Source organism: Biomphalaria glabrata, chromosome 3 (genome assembly GCF_947242115.1).
Source record: "Biomphalaria glabrata chromosome 3, xgBioGlab47.1, whole genome shotgun sequence".
Taxonomy (NCBI): domain Eukaryota; kingdom Metazoa; phylum Mollusca; class Gastropoda; family Planorbidae; genus Biomphalaria; species Biomphalaria glabrata.
In genome coordinates this window covers 51,404,054-51,430,455 of record NC_074713.1, presented here as the reverse complement: position 1 = coordinate 51,430,455, position 26,402 = coordinate 51,404,054, and the positions used below count along the sequence as shown (strand labels likewise).

Below are 26,402 nucleotides of genomic sequence, written 5' to 3'. Positions count from 1 at the left end.
GTAACATAAAGTACATTAGTAACATAAAGTACATTAGTAACATAAAGTACATTAGTAACATAAAGTACATTAGTAACATAAAGTACATTAGTAACATAAAGTACATTGGTAGCATAGAGTACATTGGTAGCATAGAGTACATTAGTAACATAGAGTACATTAGTAACATAAAGTACATTAGTAACATAAAGTACATTAGTAACATAGAGTAAATTAGTAGCATAAAGTACATTAGTAACATAAAGTACATTAGTAATATAGAGTACATTAGTAACATAAAGTACATTAGTAACATAAAGTACATTAGTAACATACAGTACATTAGTAAAATAAAGTACATTAGTAACATAAAGTACATTAGTAACATAGAGTACATTAGTAACATAGAGTATGTTATTTAACCTTGGTTAGGCCAATAATAGAATATGCATCCTCCATTTGGGACCCCTCAACTCAAGAAAACATTAAGAAACTGGAACATACACAAAATAGAGCAGTGAGATTCATAACAAATGAATATTCACATTTGAATAGAGTAACACCTTTAGTAAAATCACTAAATTTAGAAAGCCTTCAGGACAGAAGACTTAAAAGTCAAGTAGCAATTATACATAAAACACTGAACCATAATCTTCAAATACAAAAACAAAATTTAATAAAATACTCAGAAAGACACAAAGATTAAGGCACGTTCCTCGTCCCATATGCTAGGACAAATTTGTACAAATACTCCTTCTTCCCTAGCGCTATTAGAGCATGGAATGGGTTGCCTGAGCTAGCCAGGAAAACCAGTGACTTGGCAGAATTTAAGTCATTGGTTAACATGCATGACTGAATGCATGATGCGTAGGACGTAATCGTCTTCTTTTTTGAAGTAACGTCTGTATAATATAAGATAAGATAAGAAGATTACATTAGTAACATAGAGTACATTAGTAACATAAAGTACATTAGTAACATAAAGTACTTTAGTAACATAAAGTACATTAGTAACAAAAAAACTTCAGTAGCATAAAGTACATTAGAAACATAAAGTACATTAGTAACATAGAGTACATTAGTAACATAGAGTACATTAGTAGCATAAAGTACATTAGTAGCATTAAGTACATTAGTAACATAAAGTACATTAGTAACATAAAAAAACAACTTCAGTAGCATAAAGTACATTAGAAACATAAAGTACATTAGTAACATAAAGTACATTAGTAACATAGAGTACATTAGTAGCATAAAGTACATTAGTAGCATTAAGTACATTAGTAACATAAAGTACATTAGTAACATAAAAAAACAACTTCAGTAGCATAAAGTACATTAGAAACATAAAGTACATTAGTAACATAGAGTACATTAGTAACATAGAGTACATTAGTAGCATAAAGTACATTAGTAGCATAAAGTACATAAGAAACATAAAGTACATTAGTAACATAAAAAAACAACTTCAGTAGCATAAAGTACATTAGAAACATAAAGTACATTAGTAACATAGAGTACATTAGTAACATAGAGTACATTAGTAGCATAAAGTACATTAGTAACATAAAGTACATTAGTGACATAAAAAAAACTTCAGTAGCATAAAGTACATTAGTAACATAAAGTACATTAGTAACATAGTGTTAAAGGTGAAAAAAAAAAGAATGTGTGTTTTAAGAGAGAGAGAAAGAAAGAGAGAGAAAAAAAGATAGAGAGAATAATTGAAATGAAAGAGAGATAGAGAGAGAGAGAGAGAGAAGACAAGGAGATAGAGACAGAGATAAAAGAAGAGAAACAGAGATAGAAAAGAGTAAGAGATAGAAAGAGAGAAAGGTGAGATAGAAGAAGAGAGACAGAGGGAGATAAACATACGTAGAAAAGAGAGAAATACCTCTCTCTGAATCTCACAGAAACAAGTCTTGTGTTACAGCTCAAACACTGACCTCTTGACCTTTTCATTGACCTGGACAGCGTTGTAGATCAATGATCACCTCAAAGACGTCATGTAAAATTGAATCTTCAGATCTAAGTGACTGTCACGTGACTTAATGATTGCATGAAAAATTCAAAACATCTTCATTTCAGCTCAGCTTTAAGTCTCAATGTTGAAATATTTTCACAATGAACTTAAGATGTGTTGGTTTCCTGTCTATGTGTAAACAAAAGACCTAGATCAGTCATCAATACTTCCTCCTCCTGTGGGAGAGTTTCTGTTTAACTATGATATTTTCACCACTTATTACTTACCCTGTATATGGAATAGCTATAGACAGATACGACTGTATGCTTATACTGATGATGAGAATGCATACTTATAGTGAGACTATTTTAGAATGATAGTGAAACTGTATGCCTGGACTGACAGAGAGACTGTAAGCTTAGACTGATAGTAAGACTGTATGCTTAGACTGATAATGAGACTTTATACTTAGATAGACAGACTGTACGCTTAAACTGATAGTGAGACTGTATGCTTAAACTGATAGTGAGACGGTATGCTTAAACTGATAGTGAGACTGTATGCTTAAACTGATAGTGAGACGGTATGCTTAAACTGATAGTGAGACTGTATGCTTAACCTGATAGTGAGACTGTATGCTTAACCTGATAGTCAGACTGTATGCTTAACCTGATAGTCAGACTGTATGCTTAACCTGATAGTGAGACTGCTTAAACTGATAGTCAGACTGTATGCTTAACCTGATAGTGAGACTGTATGCTTAAACTGATAGTGAGGCTAAGAACTTAAGACTCGGGTTAGTGGGACTTTAAAATTGATCATCGTCATTTAAATAATCGAGCCTTTACACCCCTTGCCACCCCTCCCTTCAAAAAATCACTGTAACTTTGCAAGCAGCTATTCTCTCCCTCCCTCTCTCTCTCTCTCTCTCACTCTCTAAAACACACATACAAGCATGTAAATGCCAGACCGTCACTAAGTAAACTCGAAGAGACACCCAACGAGACGAGATTTCTACGAGATTTGATACCAAACATCAAGTTTGCTCACTAGGGGTTTGTTTGTGTTGCTCAATGTAAGAACTGCTCCAGGGTTTACCCGCTAAGGGGGGGGGGGCTTCTGTTATCATTACAGGGAGATAATGTAAACGATTTACTATCCATCTGGATTAGTTTCCTTGTAGGTGTGTACCTTGCTGAGACAATGGAAGCTAGGCCTACTACTGCACAAGATGGATTAATTATTCATTCTAGCAGTATCCAAACATATGCAGACTATAGAAATGTTTTAATCTTGTTTATTAATTGGGTTTGGCTTGAGCTCAAATCTCGATGGAAACTTGGAAATTTTCTTTGTTCAGATTTAACTCGAGCTAAATTGTTTTTCCGAATACATAGAGGCAACACGTATACCTTCTTATCTTATTTTATCTTATCTTATAAAATACAGACAAGCAAGTTAATTCAAACAAGCAAAAGAAAAAAAGGTCACTTTAAAAAAAAACGTATCTAAGGGAAAGAACTGCTAATTACTGTCATTTATCTGAAAGAGGCAGGGTTTAGCTCCCTTTCTGTAGTAAAAAAAAATATTAATTAGTACTTATTAATTAACTAATTGGTAAATTTTGGATTGATTCGTGTACTGTCATCGACTATAAATAATTATGCGAAATTTCAACTTGATCCGAGAATGGGAACTGGGAGAAAGAACGTGTCAAAATGTAATAACGGGATTAAATCTATCTATACATCCACATCTCTCGTTAAGTAGCAGTTATTCCCCTTATTTCGATATCAAACAAAATAATTAATTTCTTTATTGAGTCTTGTCAGGTACAATTCATAATTTTGTGCAAAGTTTCAACTTGATCCGAGACTGGAAATTGGGAGAAAAATATGTTTAAACTTTTTACCAGACAGACAGACAGTGAGTTTTTATAAGCTTTGTAAAAAGAAGATGATTAAGTCCTACGCGTGTCACTAGGTCAATCTAGTCAAGCATCAATGACTTAAATTCTGCGAAGTCATTGGTCTTCCTGGCTGACTCAGGCAACCTATTCCATGCTCTAATAGCACTAAGGATGATGGAGCATTTGTACAAAATTTTCCTAGCATATGAAACAAGGAATACCCCCCCCCCCACACACACACACGAATACAAAACGACAATACCAGAACGAATTAAACATACTATAGTAACATGGACACGAGCTTTCTAAAAATAATACTTAATGCACGTAGGAAAGATAACTCCTTCCATTAGTTGATCTTATCTTATAGCAAGGAAACTGTAGGCCTGGATTCAAGAATGTGACAGTGCCCCCCCCCCTTTCCCCTAAGTAGAGAGTGACGAAATCATTTCGTGTTCAATTTATTTAGTACTCTTACCAGCAAGTGTCATTAGACTCAATTTACTTAGTACTTCTTGCGAGCAACAGTCATTAAATTTTGAGTTTATACAACTTTGAAAACGGTTGAACATCAACAAAATATAGTTCTATACGGACCATGGCGCAATAAGCCAGCTACTAACTTACTACTCCTACAAAATATACTTCTATGCGGACCTTGGCGCAATGAGCCAGCTACTGTCTTGCTACTCCACTGACTCCTCCAGCAGTGTTCACAAAAAATGTAGGCGAATCATTGTCTCAGCGATAAGCACACGAATCTCCTCCACTCAAGTCAACTCATCATGCTTAGTTTATTAATCTTGACGCGTGGAAGAGCTCCGACATGGATTGTTGCCCAGATTGTGCCTACGATTAACACATTACAATTATAATATTTTCAGCAAACACTAACAGTTCGCAGTTCATTTCAGAATTACTTTTTTTTAAGTAAATAACTTTAAAAAGTCAAATAAAACAGTATTACTATTATCCCGTGGTCCAAGCGAATTTTGATCCTCTAGTTGAAACAGAAATGTGTAGGCCCTACTAAGAATTGACCATAAAGTTAGTCAGTACAATAGACAGACACATTGACAGACAGATAGTTAAGTCTATATAGATAAACAGTAAGAGGGCCACGAAAAAAAGTAAACATTGTTGAGTCTTGGTTCTTTTTAACTTCCTTTGTAAATCCCTAACCCATTTACCCCAAATGCACTGATACTAGTAGGCCTACTATTCTACCTGGTCGTGTGGTATGCGCTCAGCACTGTCGATGTCGACAGTCACTGTGATCCCGGGTCCAAAACCTGCCCGCCGCCATCCCCCGCCATCAGCGGGAAGCTATGGCTAGGATGTAATAATCTGAAGGAACAAGTAAACGTGTAAAACGAAGAGTCCTATTTTAATGTTGGCATCTCACTGAATGACTTCCTGTTTTCTCTTTGCTCGCCTTATCAGCCGAGGCTGATTTTTAAATTAAACTTTCTCTGCCACGTAGTAAGCCCTATTCTGTAGCATTTCTTTTCGAAACTATCAGCATGAGAACATAGTCGATTTATATTTAGAACTTAGTCTATTTATATTTAGAACTTTGTTGATTTATATTCAGAACTTTGTTGATTTATATTTGTAACTTTGTCGATTTATATTTAGAACTTTGTTGATTTATATTTAGAACTTTGTTGATTTATATTTAGAACTTTGTTGATTTATATTTAGAACTTAGTCGATTGACATTTAGAACTTAGCCGATTTATATTAACTTATTAGAAACTTAAGTGCGAAATTCAAATTTGGTAGATGGTATAAATATATGTTATCTATTTTTAGGGTAGATAGTTACTAGTCTAGTTAGCTGACAAAGAGGATTTGAAATAGAAGTACTTGATAATACAATGTGTAACGGACGTAGTGTAGGTCTACATATGTTTGGCTAAAAGACTTCAATTACTCTGAATATGTTTGAGCATCTTGTGATTGCATATTACAGATGAAGATTGCAAGTGTTACAGACATGACGCCATCACAAACCCCCATTGTGAAAAAGTAAGTCCGGCCTTATGAAAAAAATTCAGCTAATGTTTAATGCAGAAATGGCCAAATGTCGAATTTCTGTCGCTACTAGATGTTGTCACCCCTAAGTCCTTATGCCCACTGAATTAAAAAAAACAACATATAAACAAACTAAACCACAATATCCGTGACGTCACTAAATGTTGCCATCAAAGCCCGTCAATTTCAGTGCGTCTCTTTGCTAAATAAGTAGGCCTACAAAACAAATGTCGAAATACAGAATATACCACCTTTTGTAAAATATAATTATTTTTTACTAATTTTTGGTTTTCTGTTAAAAAGAGGTACTGAGCTTCATACGATCAACCCTTATACTACAAGGTGAAAATGCAACATCTTGATATAATACAACTTGATAATACAACATCTTGATATAATACAATTTGATAATGCAACATCTTGATATATATTACAGCTTAATAATACAACTCAAAATACAATTTGATAATACAACCTCTTGATATAATACAACTTGATAATAAAACATCTGATATAGGCCTAATACATCTTGATAATACAACATCTTGATATAATACAACTTAATAATACAGCATCTTGATATATTACTATTTGATATAATACAACTTGTTCATACAGGAAGACAATGTGACTAGGAATATACAACGAGAATAATATAATTCATAATACAACATGACAATATGAATTCACAATAGACTTTGGACTTATTTTATTGTGAAATTCACGACAATATTCTTTCAGCTTTGATGACGGTGTTTTTGCTCCAACTATCAAATACAATGTGTTCCTTTAAATGACTCATTAATTATGTACAATCCCCCCAGGAATTTCGTTACCATCTACAATAGCAATAATATCAATAAAGAAATGATAATAGATTTTAGGAAACATAAAGGCCATCTTGCAGAAATTCAGATAAATAACCAAACAGTAGAACAAGTGCAAGAATATAAATACCTATACCTATTACAAATAACATTTAGTCACGTGATAATATTGATAAAACAACGGAGAAAAAAAAAGTCACATGATAACCATTATGTATTAAAAATTATATCGTAATTTGTATAGAAAAGATAGAGAATCACGTGGCTAAATGTTGTTTGTTTACGATTGGTGAATGAGTTGTATATATGTAACCATTGACAAAAGAGTACAAATATTTATCAACCGACATGTCGTAGATACTAGCATGACTACAAATACTCATAACTGAAAAATATATTAAGATCATCGCTCTAAAGGTGGATCGATTCCGCTTGACACTCCGATAGTACTGAAACCTTGAACTATAGATCTGTTGACTCACTGACACAGCTCTAGGTAGGCCAAGAAATATAACAAAAATATGTTTCGTTGTTTCCGTTTAAAGTTTATTCGTATTGCTATTATATCCGCGTCTATCTTATCTTATAAGTTACAGATAGTAGATAATTACGTCCAACACGTATCCATGTGTCCATCTAGACATGTATGTTATTAAACTGCTTGTCTTTGGCCCACCACAAATAGTGTTTTGTAACTATGTTCATTATTTATTTTGTATATTTGTGTATTCATCTCAGAACGGAAATGGTGATAGCTAAGAGGGTCTGTTCACAGGCCTATATGTATGTCTATGTTTCCGGATCTATTGGAGTCCTTGTGAATGCTGGGTCGTGCTAGAGCTAGTACATATGTAATACGCTTGGAAGAAAAATCTATAAACATAGGCAAGTGATGCGATCCACTTGGCTTCGTTCTGTAACATATTTCTCGGCGTCTTATCGATTATTTCTTACTTCTTCTTGCTTTCGAAGTGTCATATCTTTCTTTTCTCGTGTACGCTCTTCTATTGTCTGTAAAGTGTCTGTAAGTTTTATAGCTTGTCGTTTTATTGTGCCATATGGAGCTACGCGTTGCATCAGATAGTTAGAAAAAACAAGAAGAAAACAATACCAACCATGCCTTAACTAACAACACCGATATATGGAAGTCTACCTAAATACGTAAAATATAGGTCTATGATTCTGAAATCTAAATCGAGCACCGGGAAATAGTGTGCTACATGTGGCAAAATATTTATGTCGCTGCTGGGGTCACCACGGGAAATACTCTTCGGACTCGGAGACAAGCCTTATTATTATGATTCTGAAATAGTATATATATATATCTTTATGACATACTATTAATGTTTAACCAATACATTGCCTATACATTATTTCAACACAGCCGAAGCACGAGTATTTCAAAGACTAGAAGTCACGAGCCAAGAAAATAATTATGCGAAACTTTTTCTGGTCACCGTTTGGTAGAATCTATCAAATATTTCAATATTGAGCTGCTAAGTCAATGAATAGAATGAAAACGCAGACATACTGGCCAAAGATGGAAGAACGAACAAACAAAGGAAAATCCCACTCTACTCAGAAGAAATTATGAAAATAAAAGAGTGTAGAATAAATGAGTATTGGACCAGCTCACATCCCAATTACAAGAAAAAGGAGGCCTATTATAAGCTATCTCGACATGACCAACGCATAATTTTTCAACTCAGAACCGGACACAACAGAATGAGACAACATATCTTCCGGAAGCTAAAGTCGGAACGAGCGAAACCTGCCCTTGTGGAGCATCACCAGAGAATGCTGACCAAGTCCTTCAAAGCTGCATACTATATCAAGAGGCCCTTACAAGAACCAGTGAAATCTGCCCATGTGGAGTGTCACCAGAGAATGCTGACCATGTACTTCAAGACTGCACTCTTTACCAAGAGGCCCGTACAAGACACTGGCCCCCAAAACACTCAATAGAAACAAAAACTATATGGAGAGCTCCCTGATTTGGAAACCACTGCGCAGTTCATCTCACATCTTGGTCTTATTATCAACATAAAAATGAGAATGAGGAAAAAGAAGAAGAAATTCAGATCTGCCTTTTAGACTTACTATCGACTAGCACAGGGGTGTGCAAATTACGACCCGCGGGCTACATGCGGCCCTCCGGAGTGTTTTATGCGGCCCGTGGACACCTACAGAAATATGATGTGCCCACAGTATATACATATAAAAATGCAAATATATATTTTTAAAAATTAATAATAAATGACTATATAAATTATTGAAGCTGTCTCATTATAAAAAGTTTCAACCTAACGAAGATTAAACTAATTGACTATAGGCCTACTTCAATACACTCAGTCTAAGGCACAATCTCAGGCCAGTATTTATTCAATGCTATGAAGAACTGTGTTAAGTGTTGGGTAGGCTTGGAACAAGATGGCAAGGGGGACAACTGATGGAGCTCGATCTTTTGACTGAGAAAAACAATTTGTTTGTTTGTTTCTTGTTGTTTTAAAGAATATCCCAATTATAAACTCTGAACAGGAAAGTTTGCACAAAACTGCATAAAATAACATTTTATCGACCCATATATCATTGTGACCACAGTTATCAGAGCTAGGGATCGTGACCACAGGCAGTTCCGACAAGTACTTGAGGCTTTAGAAACAAAAAAAAAATTTCACATTAATTGGGTAAACATAATTTAGTGTACAAACATTAGTGTGTGTGTGGAAACTAAACAATTGTAATCAAAGGTTGATGTTGGCTGACTGTAATTTGACAGCAGTCACAAGGATGACAATTTGTAAACTAGCTCCATAGTTCCGGAACATTACGAACGAGTGTAAACAGTTAAATACTTCACATTCACAACTGTACATTTTGTGTTTTTTTTTCTAAAAGTGTAAGTGCGAGTAGAGAGGACCCAAATGAAACAAAAAATTAAGACCTTATCTTATCTTATCTTATATAATACAGACGTTACTTCAAAAAAGAAGATGATTACGTCCTATGCGTCATGCATTTAGTCATGCATACCTACATAATAAACGATAAATTATAGACCTCCTGTATCAATATCTAAATCAAATAAATTGATTCAATAAGTACAATTTATAAAGTGCCGGTAGAACTAATGTGCTTCATGGACGATTCGTGATCACCAGTCCAGACATAACGTTTCGACATTTCACCAAAAGGAAGAAATGATCTTCTAGCCTATGTAGCCTAACAAGTAGATCTAAACAACTTAAATCATGCTAGACACTTAGAATCAGGCTAGTAGACATACAGCCACGGGGTTCTGGTATGCTAGAGACATAATCCATGTTTCGCAAATTTTGTTTTCCTAAAATAAAAATTGTTGAAATCATGCGCTAGTCGGACAGTCGGAAGCCCTAGGCGGCTGCCTGGTTTCCCTACACCTAAAGCCGGCCCTGCTCGCACGTATGAGTTATGTTCCTTATAGACCTACATTATCTAACTTTACATGATGATTTTTAAGACAGCTTCTATACGATGATGGCGTGTGTCAAAATATGGATTTATGTTTATGCCAGACTCGATTTTGATACTTGGTCCGCGTCCGCCCATTTTTAGAATTCACAAAGTAGACCTCTAGATTTATTTTTTGACCAAGGTATTGGAACTACTTTCGTAGTCTATAGCAGTGGCTCTCAAACTGTGGTCCGCGGACTCCCCAGGTGTCCTCGGAACGACCATAGGACCCGCAGAAAGCTGAAAATTGTAGCCTATACAATTAAAATAACTTCTTCAGTAAAAAGCCAATTTGCCCGATCAAAAACCTTGAATAGAAGGCCTACTACTGTTTAATAGGCCAATGTCGATGAAGAATTATTCTATGACGACCTAAACCAAAGAGTGGAAAACATTTTTTATCCGGATGTTCCTGTCTGAGTATAGAGCCCTTTTGTCAACATAAGGAGACCACAAATTCGCTGGTTACAAGAAATACTTTCCAATTTTATATCCTGCATTAAAAATGTTTTACATGTTTCGGATGTTCCTTCAGAGTTGAAGATAGTTTACTTCCTAGTCCAAACCTCCCGTAGGACGACGGGGGATGAGAGCGGGCAGGGTTTGAACCCTCGATCGTCGATAAATCCGAACGACAGTCCAGCGCGCAAACCGCACGACCAGGCAGCCATCCATTATGGTTTATTGTATAGAAGCTGCTTTCCCGTCTTCTTGTTTGGTAGAACGTGAAGTCATTGACGTAATAAATTGAGATTTGCAGTTGCTACTTACGAATATTAGGGGGACATACACTTTGAAAATGACATCACGGTCGTTCGTGTCTTTAACTTTTATCTTGAGTACAAATTATAATTTCAATAAACAATCTTCAACAAAATGTTTTGTTTTTACTTTTGTTATTTGTATTCTATGCATTTATAGAGCTTTCTCAATTAGGGGTCTGTAGGCAAGTTTTGAATATATAAAGGGGTCCCGGTGCAAAAACAAAAGTTTGAGTACCACTGGCCTAACTGCACCCCCCCCCCCTCAATGGTTTATAGATATAGATATATTGTTCACATCTTAATAATCTAGATCTAGACTCCAGTCTAGTATCTAGATTAGACTTAAGTCTAAATCTAGCCTAGATTAGTAGATTTAAAAGTTCTGTTTTAAAATACACATTCTCGTTCTTTTTTTTTTCTTTTTTTTTTTGGGTTTACAATTTGTGGGGGATAAAAGTTAATAGAAAATCTGGAGCTTCAACAACTTCCGGTTTGTTAGCGGGATTCACGTGAAAAAGTCTCTTGTTATGTTTTCCTCACCTGCCATTAGTTTCTAATTCTAAAACCATACCGATAGAAATCTATATCGACAGGTAAATCTATAAACATATAATCCAGTAAAGTATCTAAAATTATTTTAGTTACTCTTAGATCTAGATTAGACACTTAAGTTACTCACTCTTACGTCTCTGTCTCTTAGCTCTAGATCTATGATTCTATCAAGTATCATTAAATTCATTAGTATCAACTATCATCTATGATCTAGAGATTTTATAAATTATGTGGGCCAGTATTGTCACATTGTGAGAATGTGGTGTCCCCCTGCCCCCTTCACCAGGCCACCCTGTCAGGCCGTTCTGATAATTTTCATGAAGTCTTTCGTCATCAAGACAAAAAGAGTCAAAGAAGACAATCTTAGAATCTTGAACTTCAACCAAACCTCCTGCTTTTAAATGTTCAATATATGTTAATGTTTCCTTTGGACACTGCTGTTAACTGTTATGACAAACTGCTGTTTTCCATATATTAAAATTAAATGCATAAAGTCCAGTCATCAGATTTAACCTGTTGTTTCCTTTGCTTGCTCATTTTTCTTTTTCATGAGCTTTTTTGGTTTGTTTAGTGCCTGGGGTTGGGGTGAGTGACATTGCCTGTAACCATCATGTCATCATATGATCATAATAATAATAAATGTTACCATATACCTTTCTTATAATCTAGATCTACTACATAGGCTACTTAGTAGTCTTAGATTTAGAATAGAACATGTATTGTTGTAAGTGGGCAGGGTTTTAGAACTAATGGCAATGCTGAAATTAGCACGAACAAAGGGTCGCCCAAAGAAAAGCTGGCTAGATAACATACAAGAATGGAACAGCCTCTCTCTTTACGTCTTGCTAAGAACAGCTGCTGACCGGGGAAAGTGAAGGTATTGGGTTACGCAACCAGTCACATCACCTCTACTACGAATATCTAGAGACAGATGGTGATAATGAATATGATAGTATCCAACCCAGATGGTGATAATGAATATGATAGTATCCAACCCAGATAGTGATGATGAGTATGATAGTATCCAACCCAGATGGTGATGATGAGTATGATAGTATCCAACCCAGATGGTGATGATGAGTATGATAGTATCCAACCCAGATGGTGATGATGAGTATGATGGTATCCAACCCAGAGATGGTGATGATGAGTATGATAGTATCCAACCCAGATGGTGATGATGAGTATGATAGTATCCAACCCAGATGGTGATGATGAGTATGATAGTATCCAACCCAGATGGTGATGATGAGTATGATGGTATCCAACCCAGAGATGGTGATGATGAGTATGATAGTATCCAACCCAGATGGTGATGATGAGTATGATAGTATCCAACCCAGATGGTGATGATGAGTATGATAGTATCCAACCCAGATGGTGATGATGAGTATGATGGTATCCAACCCAGAGATGGTGATGATGAGTATGATAGTATCCAACACAGATGGTGATGATGAGCATGATAGTATCCAACCCACTAAGTCTTATTAGTGGATTAATTCTAATGTTAGCTAGATTCTAGACTATAAATTTATCTAGACATGCAAAAGAACCGTATAATTTCTAGACACATAAAATAAACACTAGACATAGTCAAAGTATGACTGACAAAGTAACTGTTTTAAGCAAATTAAAAAACATCCCTTTAAGTCTATTTAGCTGTAAGATACACAAAAAGATATCTAAATGTTAATCAGCCAGACAATGTATCTCCATACACTCCTATTAGAGAGCAACTATAATCCAAGTTATGAGTTGTTTTTTTTCTCAAGTAATTTAAAACTGCATTTTGACTTCAAAAAGAACGTGTGATTTATAACTAGGGTTACTAGGCTAGTGGTCCTATGACTGAAGGAGGCCAACTTCTACTAACAAGGAGATCTTTTATTTAGTCTCTCTAATCAAAGCCTATACAAAGTTTATAAAGTCTATTTTTTTAAAAAAAAGTATTATTGTAGATTGTTCTAATATTAAATATAAATATTCCAGAATTAAGTGAAATCACTCATTGGCAGAATGGAAGTCAAACAAGATGATCCTGAATCTGAAGATCTTGAGGAATCCTTAAAGTCCCCAACTACTCTACAGCTGGATAAAGAAGAGTCAAACCTACCTCTGTGGTTGCTCGAGTATGGTAGCAAAGAGGTTCCTCAAAATAATTCAAGCCCATCCCCTAGACTGATCACTTCACCATCTTCTTCACCTAAGCAACTTGATTCTTCTCGGTCAGTGGATCTGTTACATCAAATTCAGAGCCTAGCTGAATCAGAGTCTTCAGCAGTTTGCTCATCAATTCTAACCAATACAGCTTGTTCTAATATAAATGTAGAATCCCCACTCAAATCCAGTAGCCTATCTCAAAATGATGTGTGCCAGACTAAATTTGATGATTACTCTAAAGAACAAACCTTGTCTCCAGCTCCGGCTCCTGAAAATTGTATTATCGACAAAGCTAAAAGCACTAAGAAGGACGGCTTCGACAGTGACTCTACACCAGAAAACTGGTATGATAATCTTTCTTCTGAGGAGGACAACGTTACAAGTAGCGATCTGAAATTGGTTGCACAGGACGACAAGAAGAAATTAATTTCTATTCAATACACTGCCCTAAAAAATTGTACCAGCCAAAAAACTGACATAGATTCCTGCATAGCAAGTGATGATTGCAGTCTTGTAGAAAGCAATACTGATTCTCCTACAGCCTGTGAAACTAAGCTTGAAGATCAGTGCCAAGAAACAATCAGTAATTCCTGCATTACAAATGCTGTATTGAGTCCTAGCGATTGTGAATCAAAACCCACTGCCAAAAAGTCCAACAGCTTACTTAAACTTGTAGCAATGCAGAAAGTTATTGGCAAGAAGTTTGTTAGAAAACCCTTGAAGAAAGTTTCCATAGATGAGCTTGTTCATCTTATTGAAGAAATAAAGCCTGACAGTGAAACAGGTTCTAATCACCACAAAAGCAGACTGGACTCAGTGGAAACATTGATTCACAAAACTTGTCAGCCTAGAGAAATCAAATCTACCAACCAACTCATTAGATCAAAAGCGAATCCACAACCGGTTAAAAAATTGTCACAATCTGCAAGTGATAATTTTAGTGATTCTCCCAAATGTGATATTAAGCCACTTAAGCTGAGGATCAGGCGAAACACTGAAAATTCAAGTGATGTGTCATGTTCAGGTCTCAATGACAGTGGCGTAGATGTTGATGTGGCATTCACGCCTCCAAGACAAGTAAATAACACAGTGGACTTAAGTTTAAACCCCTATTTGATGCAGTTCAGACAACAGGCCAATCACATGAATACAGCTGGTATCCCTGAGCATATCAATGGAACCCCAATGCATACAACAAAAAGCTCCTCAAGTGTTGGGTATATCCCCACAGAACTGGGTTGCCAGCAGTTCATTCCCAGAGTTGTCAATGCTCATGAGAGGAATATGACACTAAGTGATAATGTAAGGGATAGAATTCAACAACTATATCACCAGTCTGCTCAGCGCCAACCCTGGCCTACATCTTTAATGAACGAGTTTGCATTTCCTGGTTTTCATGATGCTCAAGCAGCCAGCTCCTTTGTAAACCTGCCTTGCACCGTGGCCAAGAATCCTACGATGCTAGACCCGCAATGTGGAGAATTGAGTCAAGAAAAGCTTAATGATATTCTAAAGAAGATCCAGCTGTCGGATTCATACAAAACAAATGTAGGTCGCAGACCGTTCCAAAAAGCAGAAACAGTCAAAGATAGTGATTTGGCTTTCAGTCAATCAGATGCCATAGTATATTCTAAACAAGCAGCAAAGAAGACTATTGAAAATGCTTCTGCATCTGGCCGTCTTTCCAGTGTACATAAATTTGTTGACTTTTCAGGAGATAGGATAAGTACTTCAGCTTGTCATTTTGCAAGTAAAGACAACTCTTTGTCTTCAGCTATGAATGGAGTTTTGGGCCCTTGCCATCACAACATTACTAGTAAAGATCATGTCATTGGTACCAATACAACTAGCCAGTACAGCACAGCCAATGTAGAAGAACAGCTTGTGTCATATTTCTCATCGATGAATACAAAACCTTTTGTAATGACTAGTTTGAAATATTTCACCAAGAAGCCTGCGCCAAAGTAAATTCCTGGACTCTTTTTTCAAATTGTTATGCAATTTACTTTTTCTTTTTTGTTTTTATTTTCCTGTTGGAGATCTTGGGCCAGGCCTTACATCTAACGACAGACTACCTCCCCAGGTAGAAGTGGAAAGATAAAGTATGTTAAAAATGTGAAAGAAGTTATTATTTTATATATGTGATAATAATTTTGAATTCTTCAACTCCTCTATACATTTATGCCATTAACATTCATCTTGTATATTTGTTTTTTAACCAATATGTTTTACAAGATTTCATTTTTCCAGGGTTAGGGTAAACCAAATAGCAATCTCTTCTATTTCATTGCCATTCAGAAGCTTTTGCTGTAGATTATAGCAATGATTTTAATTCAGTAAAATATCTTCACAGTTATCCTTGATGTCCTCATCAATAAGGTCAACAGTCTAGGTCAGTGTTTCGCTGAACCCTAGTGTTCCATGAGGCCTGAATAGGTGTTCCACCAACTACTGGAATAATTAACTAGTTTGCCACTATGTGAATAATTCTCTGTACAAAAAATAAGCAAAGTGTTCAGTTAAATACTCAGAATGTGCGCAGTGTTCCATTAGTTTAGGAAACACTGGTTTAGGTTATTTCATGATATGCTCCTGTTACACTCTTTTCTCATCACACAAGTCCTGTCAATAGCCCTGTAAAGTGTGCAAACTTTCTGAAACTTTGGACTATTGAACTCAATGCAACTTTGATAACAAACATGCAGAGAAATTAGACAAAATGGATTGAACTATTTTATCATTTATCTTTAAGAATTTTTTGAATGTAGGGTAAGATTCTATTTGATACACTGTTATATTAAACAGCTCTAGGACTGATTGCCCTTTTGGTCCTGGGTCTCAACATCTGTTAAAACAAAATACTCAGAAAGTTTTGAACTTAAAAAATGGAGTTATCTTTCATTTAGATATGTCCAAGAATAGAACTTTTTTATTTTTTAGAAAATTAATTTTAATTTTCATGATTTTTTTTTTTTGGTCATAAAATCCAAGGGTTTTAACTATTTAAATAAGTAAAGAGTCCATTCAATCTGTATTTAACAAAGAGTCCATCACATTCAATCTGTATTTAACTAATTCATACAAATCTTTCATGCTAAAGTTTTAATATATATTAAATGTCTAATAATAAATACAACACAATGGTAAAATTACTTTTGAAACTTTTTTTTATTAACAAAAAGAATTCAATTGTTGCATGTCGATATTATACAATATGTTTACATTTCACAATCAATTTTTTTTTCTTTTTCAATATTTGCCTTGGCAGGAAGAGTGGGGTGTGGGAGTGGCAGAAAACTGTCAGCTATCTTTTCTAGAGATAACATTTGTCAATTCAATATGTAAATAAAATGTATGAAAACAAACATTTATATTTGATAAATTGACTAAAGAAAATATAAGTATAAAAAATGCTAATTGAGACAGCCTGAGTATGTAATAAAAGACATACGCACCATAGTACTTGTTAGACATACTGTATGTAGACATACAGTATTAGACATATATCGGTGTATCACAGTTTTGTTTTAAACGTTTTCCAATATAATGAATGACTTAAAGTTATACAATTAACAGAAACTGTGGATTACAGGAAATTAAAATGATTTAAGATTATTCCAAGAAAACTAAACTTGATTATTCCTTGAAAGTAATGTGTTATTTATAAGTTCTCTCACTTATTATTATTGTTAATTTGTTTGATCTGGTTGTTTTATAGTGAATTCAACTTAAAAAGTGATACTGCTCATGTTTATCAGCTGTTAGTAAAACTAACTTATATCCTGTTTAAATTAAAAAAGTTTTAAAAAGAAACGTGTTGTTTGTCCTGTAAACTTATAGACCATTATATGTACTGTCTGTTTTAATGTCAGTTAATTAAATTAATTTTTTTTTACACTAAGTTCATTCATTGTGTCAGCTAACTTTAGAAAAAGGTTTGTTTATCAACTTTTCCAAGGCATTGAGAACTTGGTCAGCATCCTCTTGACTGTTTGGTTGTATTTGTACCGCATCCCAGACCCTGCCTTCAAGGACGTGAATTAGTTTGTTTGATAAATCTTGAGAACAGTCTGCAACACAAACACAATCCAACATTAAAAACTCAGCTTCATTTTACGTCCGAAATAATTATTTGATTCTAAAGATGTGTGCAACTACTAATTTTTCATCTCCCCATCAATTTGTTATGTCAACACTGGTAAGATGTTCATTGTTTTTCAACTGGACAGAAAATATAACTTCTCATTGTTTCATTTTGAATACAGTTGAACCAGACTTCTTTTTTTTTTTTTTTTGTACCAAATTTTAAATCTTGTGAGTGTGTACTGTTTCATGTTTGAATGTTGTTCGTATTTGCATCTATATTGTTATTGTTACAGTAGTTAAGCTGAGGTGGTCAATTGTAGTCAAACGGAATTTCCATTTGATTGGACCAATAACAATTGTCTATCTCTTAAGTACTAAAACAAATCCTATTGTCTGTCTGAGAACTGGATTCAACTATATTTAGCCATGTTTCTATAAGATAGGTTAAGACACAGAACAAAGCCAAGAATATAAATGATAATAGTTAAATCAACATGAAACATATGTTTTAGATCTACGAAGCATGCTGCATTCAGTTACCATCCGATTTTGATCCATTTTTAATCACAAATAGTACTGGGACATTCTCCATATCTCTTTCTTTCAAAAGTTTCACAATGCTCTCTGCTTCACTCTCGCTCAGTAAACTTTCTCCATCGCAGCCCAACATGTAAATAATACCTAAAGGAAGGGGGGAAAAAATTACTTTATTTTTGTTTGCTTTATTACTATAGTATAAAAAAAATTTTGAGCAATACAAATATATGAGAGAATCTATAGACAGAAAAAAGTTTTTATTGATAGAAATCTAGAAATAGTTTAATTGCTTTTTTTTTAGTAGTTTTTTGTATTATTATTAGTACAATAGACATTCAATAATAATATTTATTTTTTTAAATCAACAATGCTGGTATAAATTTCAAATATGAAAAACAAGTGTTTACTAAAAAAAAAATGATTTTTTTAAGATAGGCCTACTTCTGAAAGACTATAAATGACCTTAAAATATTCCTAAGGACAATGGAAAAAGGTTTTGAAATATGCCTTAGCCCTGACAGAGAAGTAAAGCAATTGGTCCAGGTTTGATTGTAATGGCTGTGCAGAGAGAGAAACCTTTTCAGGATTTTGGAAGTTGTGGAGAAACATTTTTGTATTGAAATAGTTTGCAAAGAGATGAATGTTGTGCCCCAAAGATAAACTTTGACTTAGAACATAGAAATTCCTGACAACTGTGTCAGGAGGATGCATGGCTAAAAAAAGAGAGAGTCGAGTGGAACTGAGTTTATAGGCTAGAGTTAAGGTCATGCACTAAGGACAGACTTTTCAAGGAGTCCAAAAGCAGGGCTTCTAATCCATGGACTGTAGTTACATCATTACTTGAGCTTATTTAATCTTATAAACATTTTGATCTTTAACTTACTATACCAGCAGTTGAGTGCAGATGTATTCAAGATACATGTACTAACAAAAAGGTAATGGTGGCTTTTGTAGTTTTCTGAGATATAACAAGTAATTTAAAAACAAAAAAATCTATTTCTACTTTATGTTCCAATAATAAAGAAAACAGAACACATTTTTTGGGGGGAGGGGGGGGGGAGGTCATGAGAAACATGAATGAAAAAAAATCAGCTGGTATGGGAATCAAACTGACAATATTCACGTTATTAGAAGGATGCTCTAATAACTTAACAGAGAATATTTCTATGTGTGAAATTTCAGCCTGCGTCTGCTTTTGAGTTTGACAAAAGTGTGAGCTAATAGAAGGAATTTGAAAAGAAGAAAAAAATCAATGTTGTATTTCTGAATAGAAATTCTGTGATGAAACAGTTTTGTTTTGTTACTTTAAGTTAGGCCTTAGTATTAGGTCTTGAATTCCTGGAGAAATTATGTGATGAAACAGTTTTGTTTGTTACTTTAAGTTAGGCCTTGTATTCCTGGAGACAAATCAGTTGGTTGTTAATTATGCAGTGTTGGTGTTCACTCAAGGAAACGCACAACCATTACCTTTAACTTTCAGAACATTCACAATTTTTGAAATTGTGCATGCCCAATTGGTAATAGATTTTATTGATAGTAGCTACATTCTTTCATTGCTGTATGCTAAAAATTAAAATATTAGTTACCATTGGCACCCTCCAAGAAAGGTCTTACTCTGTAGCCAATGTTACCAGCCAGGTCATAGGCCAAATACTTCTGTCCAGAGGATGAAGTCACTGTTTCTACATTGAAATGGCTTGTGGGTTCAATAGACAAGATATAGTCAGCTCCATATTTCCAAGAATACAGAAGATGGGTTTTTCCTTTTAGAAAACAAATGGGTTGATTCTTAGAAATAATAAAAAGTGTCAAGATATATACCATGCTATATAAGTAGAAACAAAGTATTTACAACAGAGCTTTATGGCTAATAATTAATGCACTCCATTATTAATTAACTACTAACTCCATTTTTCTTGTTACCAAAAAGTTCAAACAGTAGGAGGTTTACATTATTCAATATTCTGCTTAGTTAAATTAGCTTTTTTTTTTTTTGCCATACTGAAAAAGTGGTTACTTTGAAGTCAGTATATATATTATTCTTTGAAGAAATGTAATTTATAAGACAAGCTATGCCCTGTGCCTGAGAATAGAAATAAAATTTATCATTTTCTGTGCCTTGGGGTTTTTTTTCACTCATCAAATCAGTGACATTCATCACTTCTTCAACATAAAACTATGGATTGATTTCTAATAGTGCATTGTGTGGGTATGTGCATGGCATATTGTTATGTTACATCATGTATAGGCAGCCAGTGGCCTATTAGGTTTGGTGTGCTTCAATGAGACTGACTAATGACAACACCATCCCAGACAAAAAGCTTCACTTTCTAGCATTTTACAAAATTTCATTGTTACTATCAAACAGATCCTGTGAAGAGAAAATGCAAATCTCAAACATAAAATATGAAATAATCTAGCTCTCCACAAACAAGGGAAGTAACTTTGTAGAATATGCATATTATTCAGTAATTTCCCTTGATAAAGTGTAATTTGAATTCTTCAATTTGAACTCAATGTGTTCATTTGAATTAAGTAGATTCCAATGTAATTAAAAGAGAGAGAGAGAGCATTGGTCAACATGACATTGTGTGATGTTTAAAACGTTACCAAATAAAACTATTCCAAGTTCTTAAGGTAAGAGCTGACATGGGAGTAAAGATGTGAGAGAACATTTAGCATTGTCATTCTGTTGCTTTAGGAGGCATGGTGGTTGAGCAGTAAAGCGCTTGGCATCCAAACCAGGGGTCCCGAGATCGAATCCTGGTGAAGGCTGGAATTTTATTTTGGGCGCCTCTGAGTCCACCCAGCTTTAATAATTGCCTGACATTAGCTGGGGAAAAGTGATGGCGGTTGGTCGTTGTGCTGGCCACATGACACCCTCGTTAACTGTAGGCCACAGAAACAGATGACCTTTACATCATCCACCCTATAGACTACAAGGTCTGAAAAGGAGAACTTTTTCTGTTGCTTCAAAGTACAAATGTCTTTTATCTTCCTTCTGATTATTATCCAAGATACTAAATGCTACAAATAATGTAAAACATTTATAGGTAAAGACCTCAAAGCAGACTATTACCTCATGAAAAACCATAATCATAAGCCAGAGATCCAAGAAAAATAGTAACAATACATAATACACGAGAGGAATAGCTTATAAAATATTTAAATATGCAATATTTGTTATTTTTCTTATGTGAATCAACCTAATCTAACAACTTATTTTCTATGCATTTATATATGCTTAACTCCACTTAGAGTCAACCTTCAGGATGCATCTTGCCAGTCTCAAGCCTGGGGGAGGAGAAGGGTTGGGTGTGGGTCTAGTAATCTCACCCTTTGAAAAAAAAATAAAAAAATGCTACAGCCACAACAGCACTAATGGACTGGAACCCACAGGGGAAGAGAAAGACTGGTAGACCACAAAAAAAAATGTAGATAAATATAGCTAAAAACAAAGACAGCATGATGGACATGGACCACTTGGGGGGGCAGGGGGGGGGGGAGTGTGCTCAGAACAGAATCTGATAGCTGTATTATTGGGGTCCTATGGTCAAAGGGATTAATTCAAGTTAAGTTATCTGTACTTGTGTCTTAATAGAGGCCTTGAAAGTGTGTATGATTATAACATAAAAACAGAAGTAACATGAGGGCCAATGTACACATTTCATTCCTCCTCACGTGTCGAAATAATTTGGAAAGAAGGTATCTTATCAAACTGTGTTTTAATAATTAGGCTTACCAGAATTTTGAGGTCCAAGAATAAGAATCTTAGTTGGCAATGAGCTGGTGTTTGAAGTGAAAGTTGAGATCCCCGAAGCACAAGCAGCTCCCATTGAAATATGATTTGTTTAATTTCATTACTTAGAGAGCTCTTCTCAATATTAGCTTTAGCTTTGTAATACGATTTATGAATTCCTCCTAACACATTTTCTTTTACAGTAAGCAGTAACTCTAGATAAGTCACTGTCAATCTTTACTCTAGCATTATTGTACATTTACATTTTTTTTCTTTGTAAGATTCCTATATAGCTGTATTGTTTTATGACTTCTGAAAATATCACAATAAAACAATCAAAATATATTTTTAAAAAACTTATTTTAAAAAAAATATCTCTTTAAACTATCTAAACTATCTAACTTATCTAAGGAAAAGAACTCCACTCTTATAACTATATCTCTTGACAGAAGTTATTGTCTTATTGGATATCAAACTAAATAATTAATTATCATAAATTAATTGGTTAATTTTTTAGTTGATTCATGTTTCGTTAGGTACAATAAATAATTGTTTAAAGTTTCAACTTGATCAGAGAATGAATGTTGGAGAAATAATGTGCTCAATTTTCTAAAGGGACAAAATCGTACATGTTAAACCATATCTGTGAATGCTGAAGGATTAATTTCCCTTGTTGGTATCAACCAAATTATTAATTACCAGTAATTAATTGACTAATAGTTTTAAATTTTTTTTTATTGATTTGTGTCTTGCTTATGCCAATGAATAATTGTGCAAAGTTTGAACTTGATCTGAGAATGGGTGTGGGAGAAATAACATGTACAAACTTTTTACCAAACAGACAGAAAGAGAGTTGATATAAGCTTAGTAATGACTATTGGTACCAGTACTAAGATAAATTTCTAGTTTTTAACTCATTAGCTACTAAGCCATACCTAAGCAGCATCTCTCTAAATACTAAGCAAAGGGAGGTAACTCAAAAACATCAATAGACTGACTTTACAAAATATATTTAAAAAAACATAAAACAACATCTATCAATAACAAAAAATACTTCTAAAAAAAGAGAAATGGATGACCTTTAAAATGATGTATAACTTGAATAGGTTTTACAAGATTAAAACAATAAAAACAACAGGTAAAGACAAAAATTTGTTCGAGTGCCTGATTTTTTGAAGACTGGTGGACCCCCCCCCCCCCAATCAGATCTGTAATTTTTGGTAATATTTAAATTTTACCCAAAGACCAGTAATGTTTTTAAGTAGGAATTTAGTAGGCCTATACAATAAACATTATGCTTATATATAAAATCTTTATATGTCTTGAGTATTTACTGACTTTCACTGGGTACGCGTGAGGCCCTTAGTTGCCTGAACATGGCATCATCATGATCATGCTGATGTGGTTCTGCATGTGTCTCAGATTTCATGACTTCTAGCATAACAAAGTAAAAGTAATCAAACCATTGTCTAAACCAACGTTGTGTACACCCCCAACTAGATCTATTTCATCTAAAGTTTTCATGTGGTAAATAAAAACTGTTCAAAATATCAGTCAAAGATGTTGAAGATTCATTGACGCTAGATCCAGAATAGTCTAGATCTAGGCTAGATGATCGATCTAATGTTTCCTTCACTCTATCTCTGAATCGGACTAGATCTAAGTCTAAATGTAGCGCTAAATTCTAATGATCAATGTCTTGATCAATATCAAGTTCATTATTAGCTGTATTTAGTGTATTAGTTGCGATAACGGGTCTAAAAATTGAAAGGTCATTGAGAAAATGGCCTGTGCAGCTAAGAAAAATCGAAAAAAAAAATCAACAAACTTCGAAGGCCCATAGAAACTGAAGCGAAAGACGTAAAAACATCCGGGTTTTTTTAACGAAACGATCTATATTTCTACTTTTTAAAAAACCCAGCCAGCTCAAAATAACACCACGCGTCGCGCAGGAAAACGAGAGCTACGCAAGTCACGCTGTATGTGTGCTGTGGCGGGCGCATTTGGGCGCATTAGTACTGAGGGGGGAAGGACGCATTTGGGCGCATTAGTAGCTAATGAGTTAATTGGAAATATAAACACAAGATTAAAGTTGAATGAGTGTGAGACGCAACTGAATTATGGGGTGAGCAATAAGAATGTTGCTGTATATGTATATGAGATGCCCCTGTACCTTAGAGAACTGATTACTCCATATGTCCCCCAGAGAGCCCTACGCTCAATGGACTCAACGCTTTTAGTGGTGCCACGTTTCTCCCTCAAAAGCTACGGTCTGCGGGCTTTTTCAGTGCACGGACCAAAGGTTTGGAACTCACTCCCCATTGATCTCAGACAGACATGCTATACCACTTTTAAGAAGAACATTAAGACCTACTTGTTTAAAACTTTTTTAGATTAGTTTTTTATTGCTATTGTCATGTTTGTGTTTGTAATGTTATTACAGCGCCTTGAGCCTACATTTTGTTTGTTAACAGCGCTTTATAAATAAAATTATTAAAATTATTATTATGTGAATTTACAAAACTAAGTAAGGATGAGTGTTTTTTTGTTGTTGTTTTTTTTTGCATGTCACCTTTTGTTAATAGAATGAGTTAGGGAACGAATAAATATGCTAATGAGCTGGTAGACCAAAAATGTCTTGGATTTTGTTTAGTTAGTGAGCTAGAATTTGAAGAGTTGGAGTATTTTAGAAATGTACTTGTCTTAATAAATGTTGGTCAAGCCTACTTTTAAGAAGACCTAGACCTAGATTGCACAAGCATTGAGTACCATTACACTTGTACCAGATACTTGCAAAATGTGGTACACTAAATGGAAATGTCTTTTTTTATGTACTGATAGATCTATAACAGGGGTGCATCTTATCTCCCTTCCTTTTCCTCCTAGCCATCGACTACATAATGAGGAGAGCAATGAACCAGACTGCCTTTGGTATTCCATGGCATGAACAACTCCGATTGACGGACTTGGACTTTGCTGATGATGTTGCACTACTCGGGGCTACAAATAAATGCATTCAAGAAATGACGGAGAGCCTAGACAGAGAGGCACCCAAAATTGGCCTCCGCATAAACTTGGATAAGACTAAAATTATGCGAGTGGGATATAAGGCAAAGGGTGTCCCCGTCAGACTTGGCGAGTCAAAGCTTGAAGAGCTGGACAAGTTCACGTACCTTGGCAGCATCATAACAAATGATGGAGATGCTTACCATGATGTAGCGTGCCGAATAGGAAAGGCAGGGAGCATTTTCCAAAGGCTGCAGCCTATTTGGACTAGCCAAGCCATTGGACTCGAGACAAAAATACACCTTCTCAACACAATCGTCATTCCAACTGCTACATATGCATGTGAGACGTGGAAGTCATCTGTCAAAATTGAGAAAAGACTAAATGTGGCTCAACAGAGATGGCTGAGACGGATTTTGGGAGTCAGTTACACAGACCGGATCTCAAACAAGGAAATCCTTTGCCGAACTGGGAGTCGAACACTTAGTGAGGTTGTGACTGAGCGTCGCATGAGGTTTGCGGGACATGTTCTACGTCAAAATGAATTACGCACACCAAGAGTTGCGATAACATGGAAGCCAAAACGAGGAAAGCGCAAACAGGGACGTCCTCGTATTACCTGGCGACACACCTTCATGGAGGACCTCAGAACAGTGGACACCAGATGGGAAGAGGCTTCAGACATTGCCAGTGACAGATCATTATGGAGACAGCTTGCCGCCCAATGCGCCGAACGGCGCGGGAGGACCTAAGTCTAAGTCTAAGTAAGATAGATCTATATTCAGAGCAATTTTATTAGTTCACTATCACAATAATCTCGTCCAAGATTTTCTTTTTTTTTTCTTTTTGGATTAAGGGGGTACCATCTTCATGATATTATGACATAATCTAGATCTATATTTCGATGTACTATTCATAGTCATAAGTCACTGATCATGACATAATATGATAAGATGACTTACAGATATTACAGACAACTTGACGTTTCTTCGCGTATCGATGAGTCGATCTAGATTAGATATATCATATACTTACTGTAGTATATACTGAGACGACTGAGTCGTCTGAGTATTATACTCTAATAATGTGAATAGTCTCTATTTCTATAGTATATAGTGTGACTATAGAATATAATTATAGATCTAGTCGTTCATGTTGATTAGAGACTTTGTCTAGTGACAATATCAGACATCATAATCTAGTTCAGATTTAGATTTCTAGATCTATTTAAATTTTACTCTTCCTAAACTAGAAAATTATAATTCCATGTTGTGTTAAGTGAGTCATTGCGTTGATTGGTCTATTAGTAATCGTTTACATTAGGAACGAATTACGGAAGTTTTGATGA

The 26,402-nt window shown here is 34.9% G+C and overlaps 3 protein-coding genes across 3 annotated transcripts in view; 1 reads left to right on the top strand and 2 right to left on the bottom strand.

Moving 5' to 3' along the window:
* The window catches only part of LOC129925124 (histidine-rich glycoprotein-like), a 19,119-nt gene extending 6,132 nt beyond the window's left edge, over positions 1-12,987 (bottom strand). Inside the window, exon 1 of the mRNA XM_056023497.1 lies at positions 12,519-12,987. Within this exon, the coding sequence (XP_055879472.1) occupies positions 12,519-12,987 (469 nt within the window). The remainder of the gene's footprint in view (positions 1-12,518) is intronic.
* LOC106055452 (uncharacterized) lies at positions 11,449-17,495 on the top strand. Its single transcript, XM_013211713.2, has 2 exons — positions 11,449-11,564; positions 13,516-17,495. The coding sequence occupies exon 2, from the start codon at positions 13,543-13,545 to the stop codon at positions 15,652-15,654; it is 2,112 nt and encodes a 703-aa protein (XP_013067167.1). The 5' UTR covers positions 11,449-11,564; positions 13,516-13,542; the 3' UTR covers positions 15,655-17,495.
* LOC106055453 (uncharacterized) lies at positions 16,836-26,402 on the bottom strand. The gene is made up of 5 exons (XM_056022558.1): positions 26,017-26,402; positions 22,052-22,360; positions 19,896-20,072; positions 18,313-18,453; positions 16,836-17,756 (listed from the first exon to the last, which is right to left on the bottom strand). The coding sequence occupies exons 2-5, from the start codon at positions 22,143-22,145 to the stop codon at positions 17,602-17,604; spliced, it is 567 nt and encodes a 188-aa protein (XP_055878533.1). The 5' UTR covers positions 22,146-22,360; positions 26,017-26,402; the 3' UTR covers positions 16,836-17,601.

What these genes read in the sequence shown, in the direction of transcription:
- LOC106055452 (XM_013211713.2), top strand. Translation starts at nt 13,543, where the DNA reads ATGGAAGTCAAACAAGATGATCCTGAATCTGAAGATCTTGAGGAATCC.
- LOC106055453 (XM_056022558.1), bottom strand. Translation starts at nt 22,145, where the DNA reads ATGGGAGCTGCTTGTGCTTCGGGGATCTCAACTTTCACTTCAAACACC. An exon ending in TTTCTTGGAGGGTGCCAATG is followed by an intron (nt 18,454 to 19,895) that starts GTAACTAATATT and finishes CCCTTCCTTTAG; the next exon opens with GTATTATTTACATGTTGGGC. An exon ending in AAATGGATCAAAATCGGATG is followed by an intron (nt 17,757 to 18,312) that starts GTAACTGAATGC and finishes TTTGTGTTGCAG; the next exon opens with ACTGTTCTCAAGATTTATCA.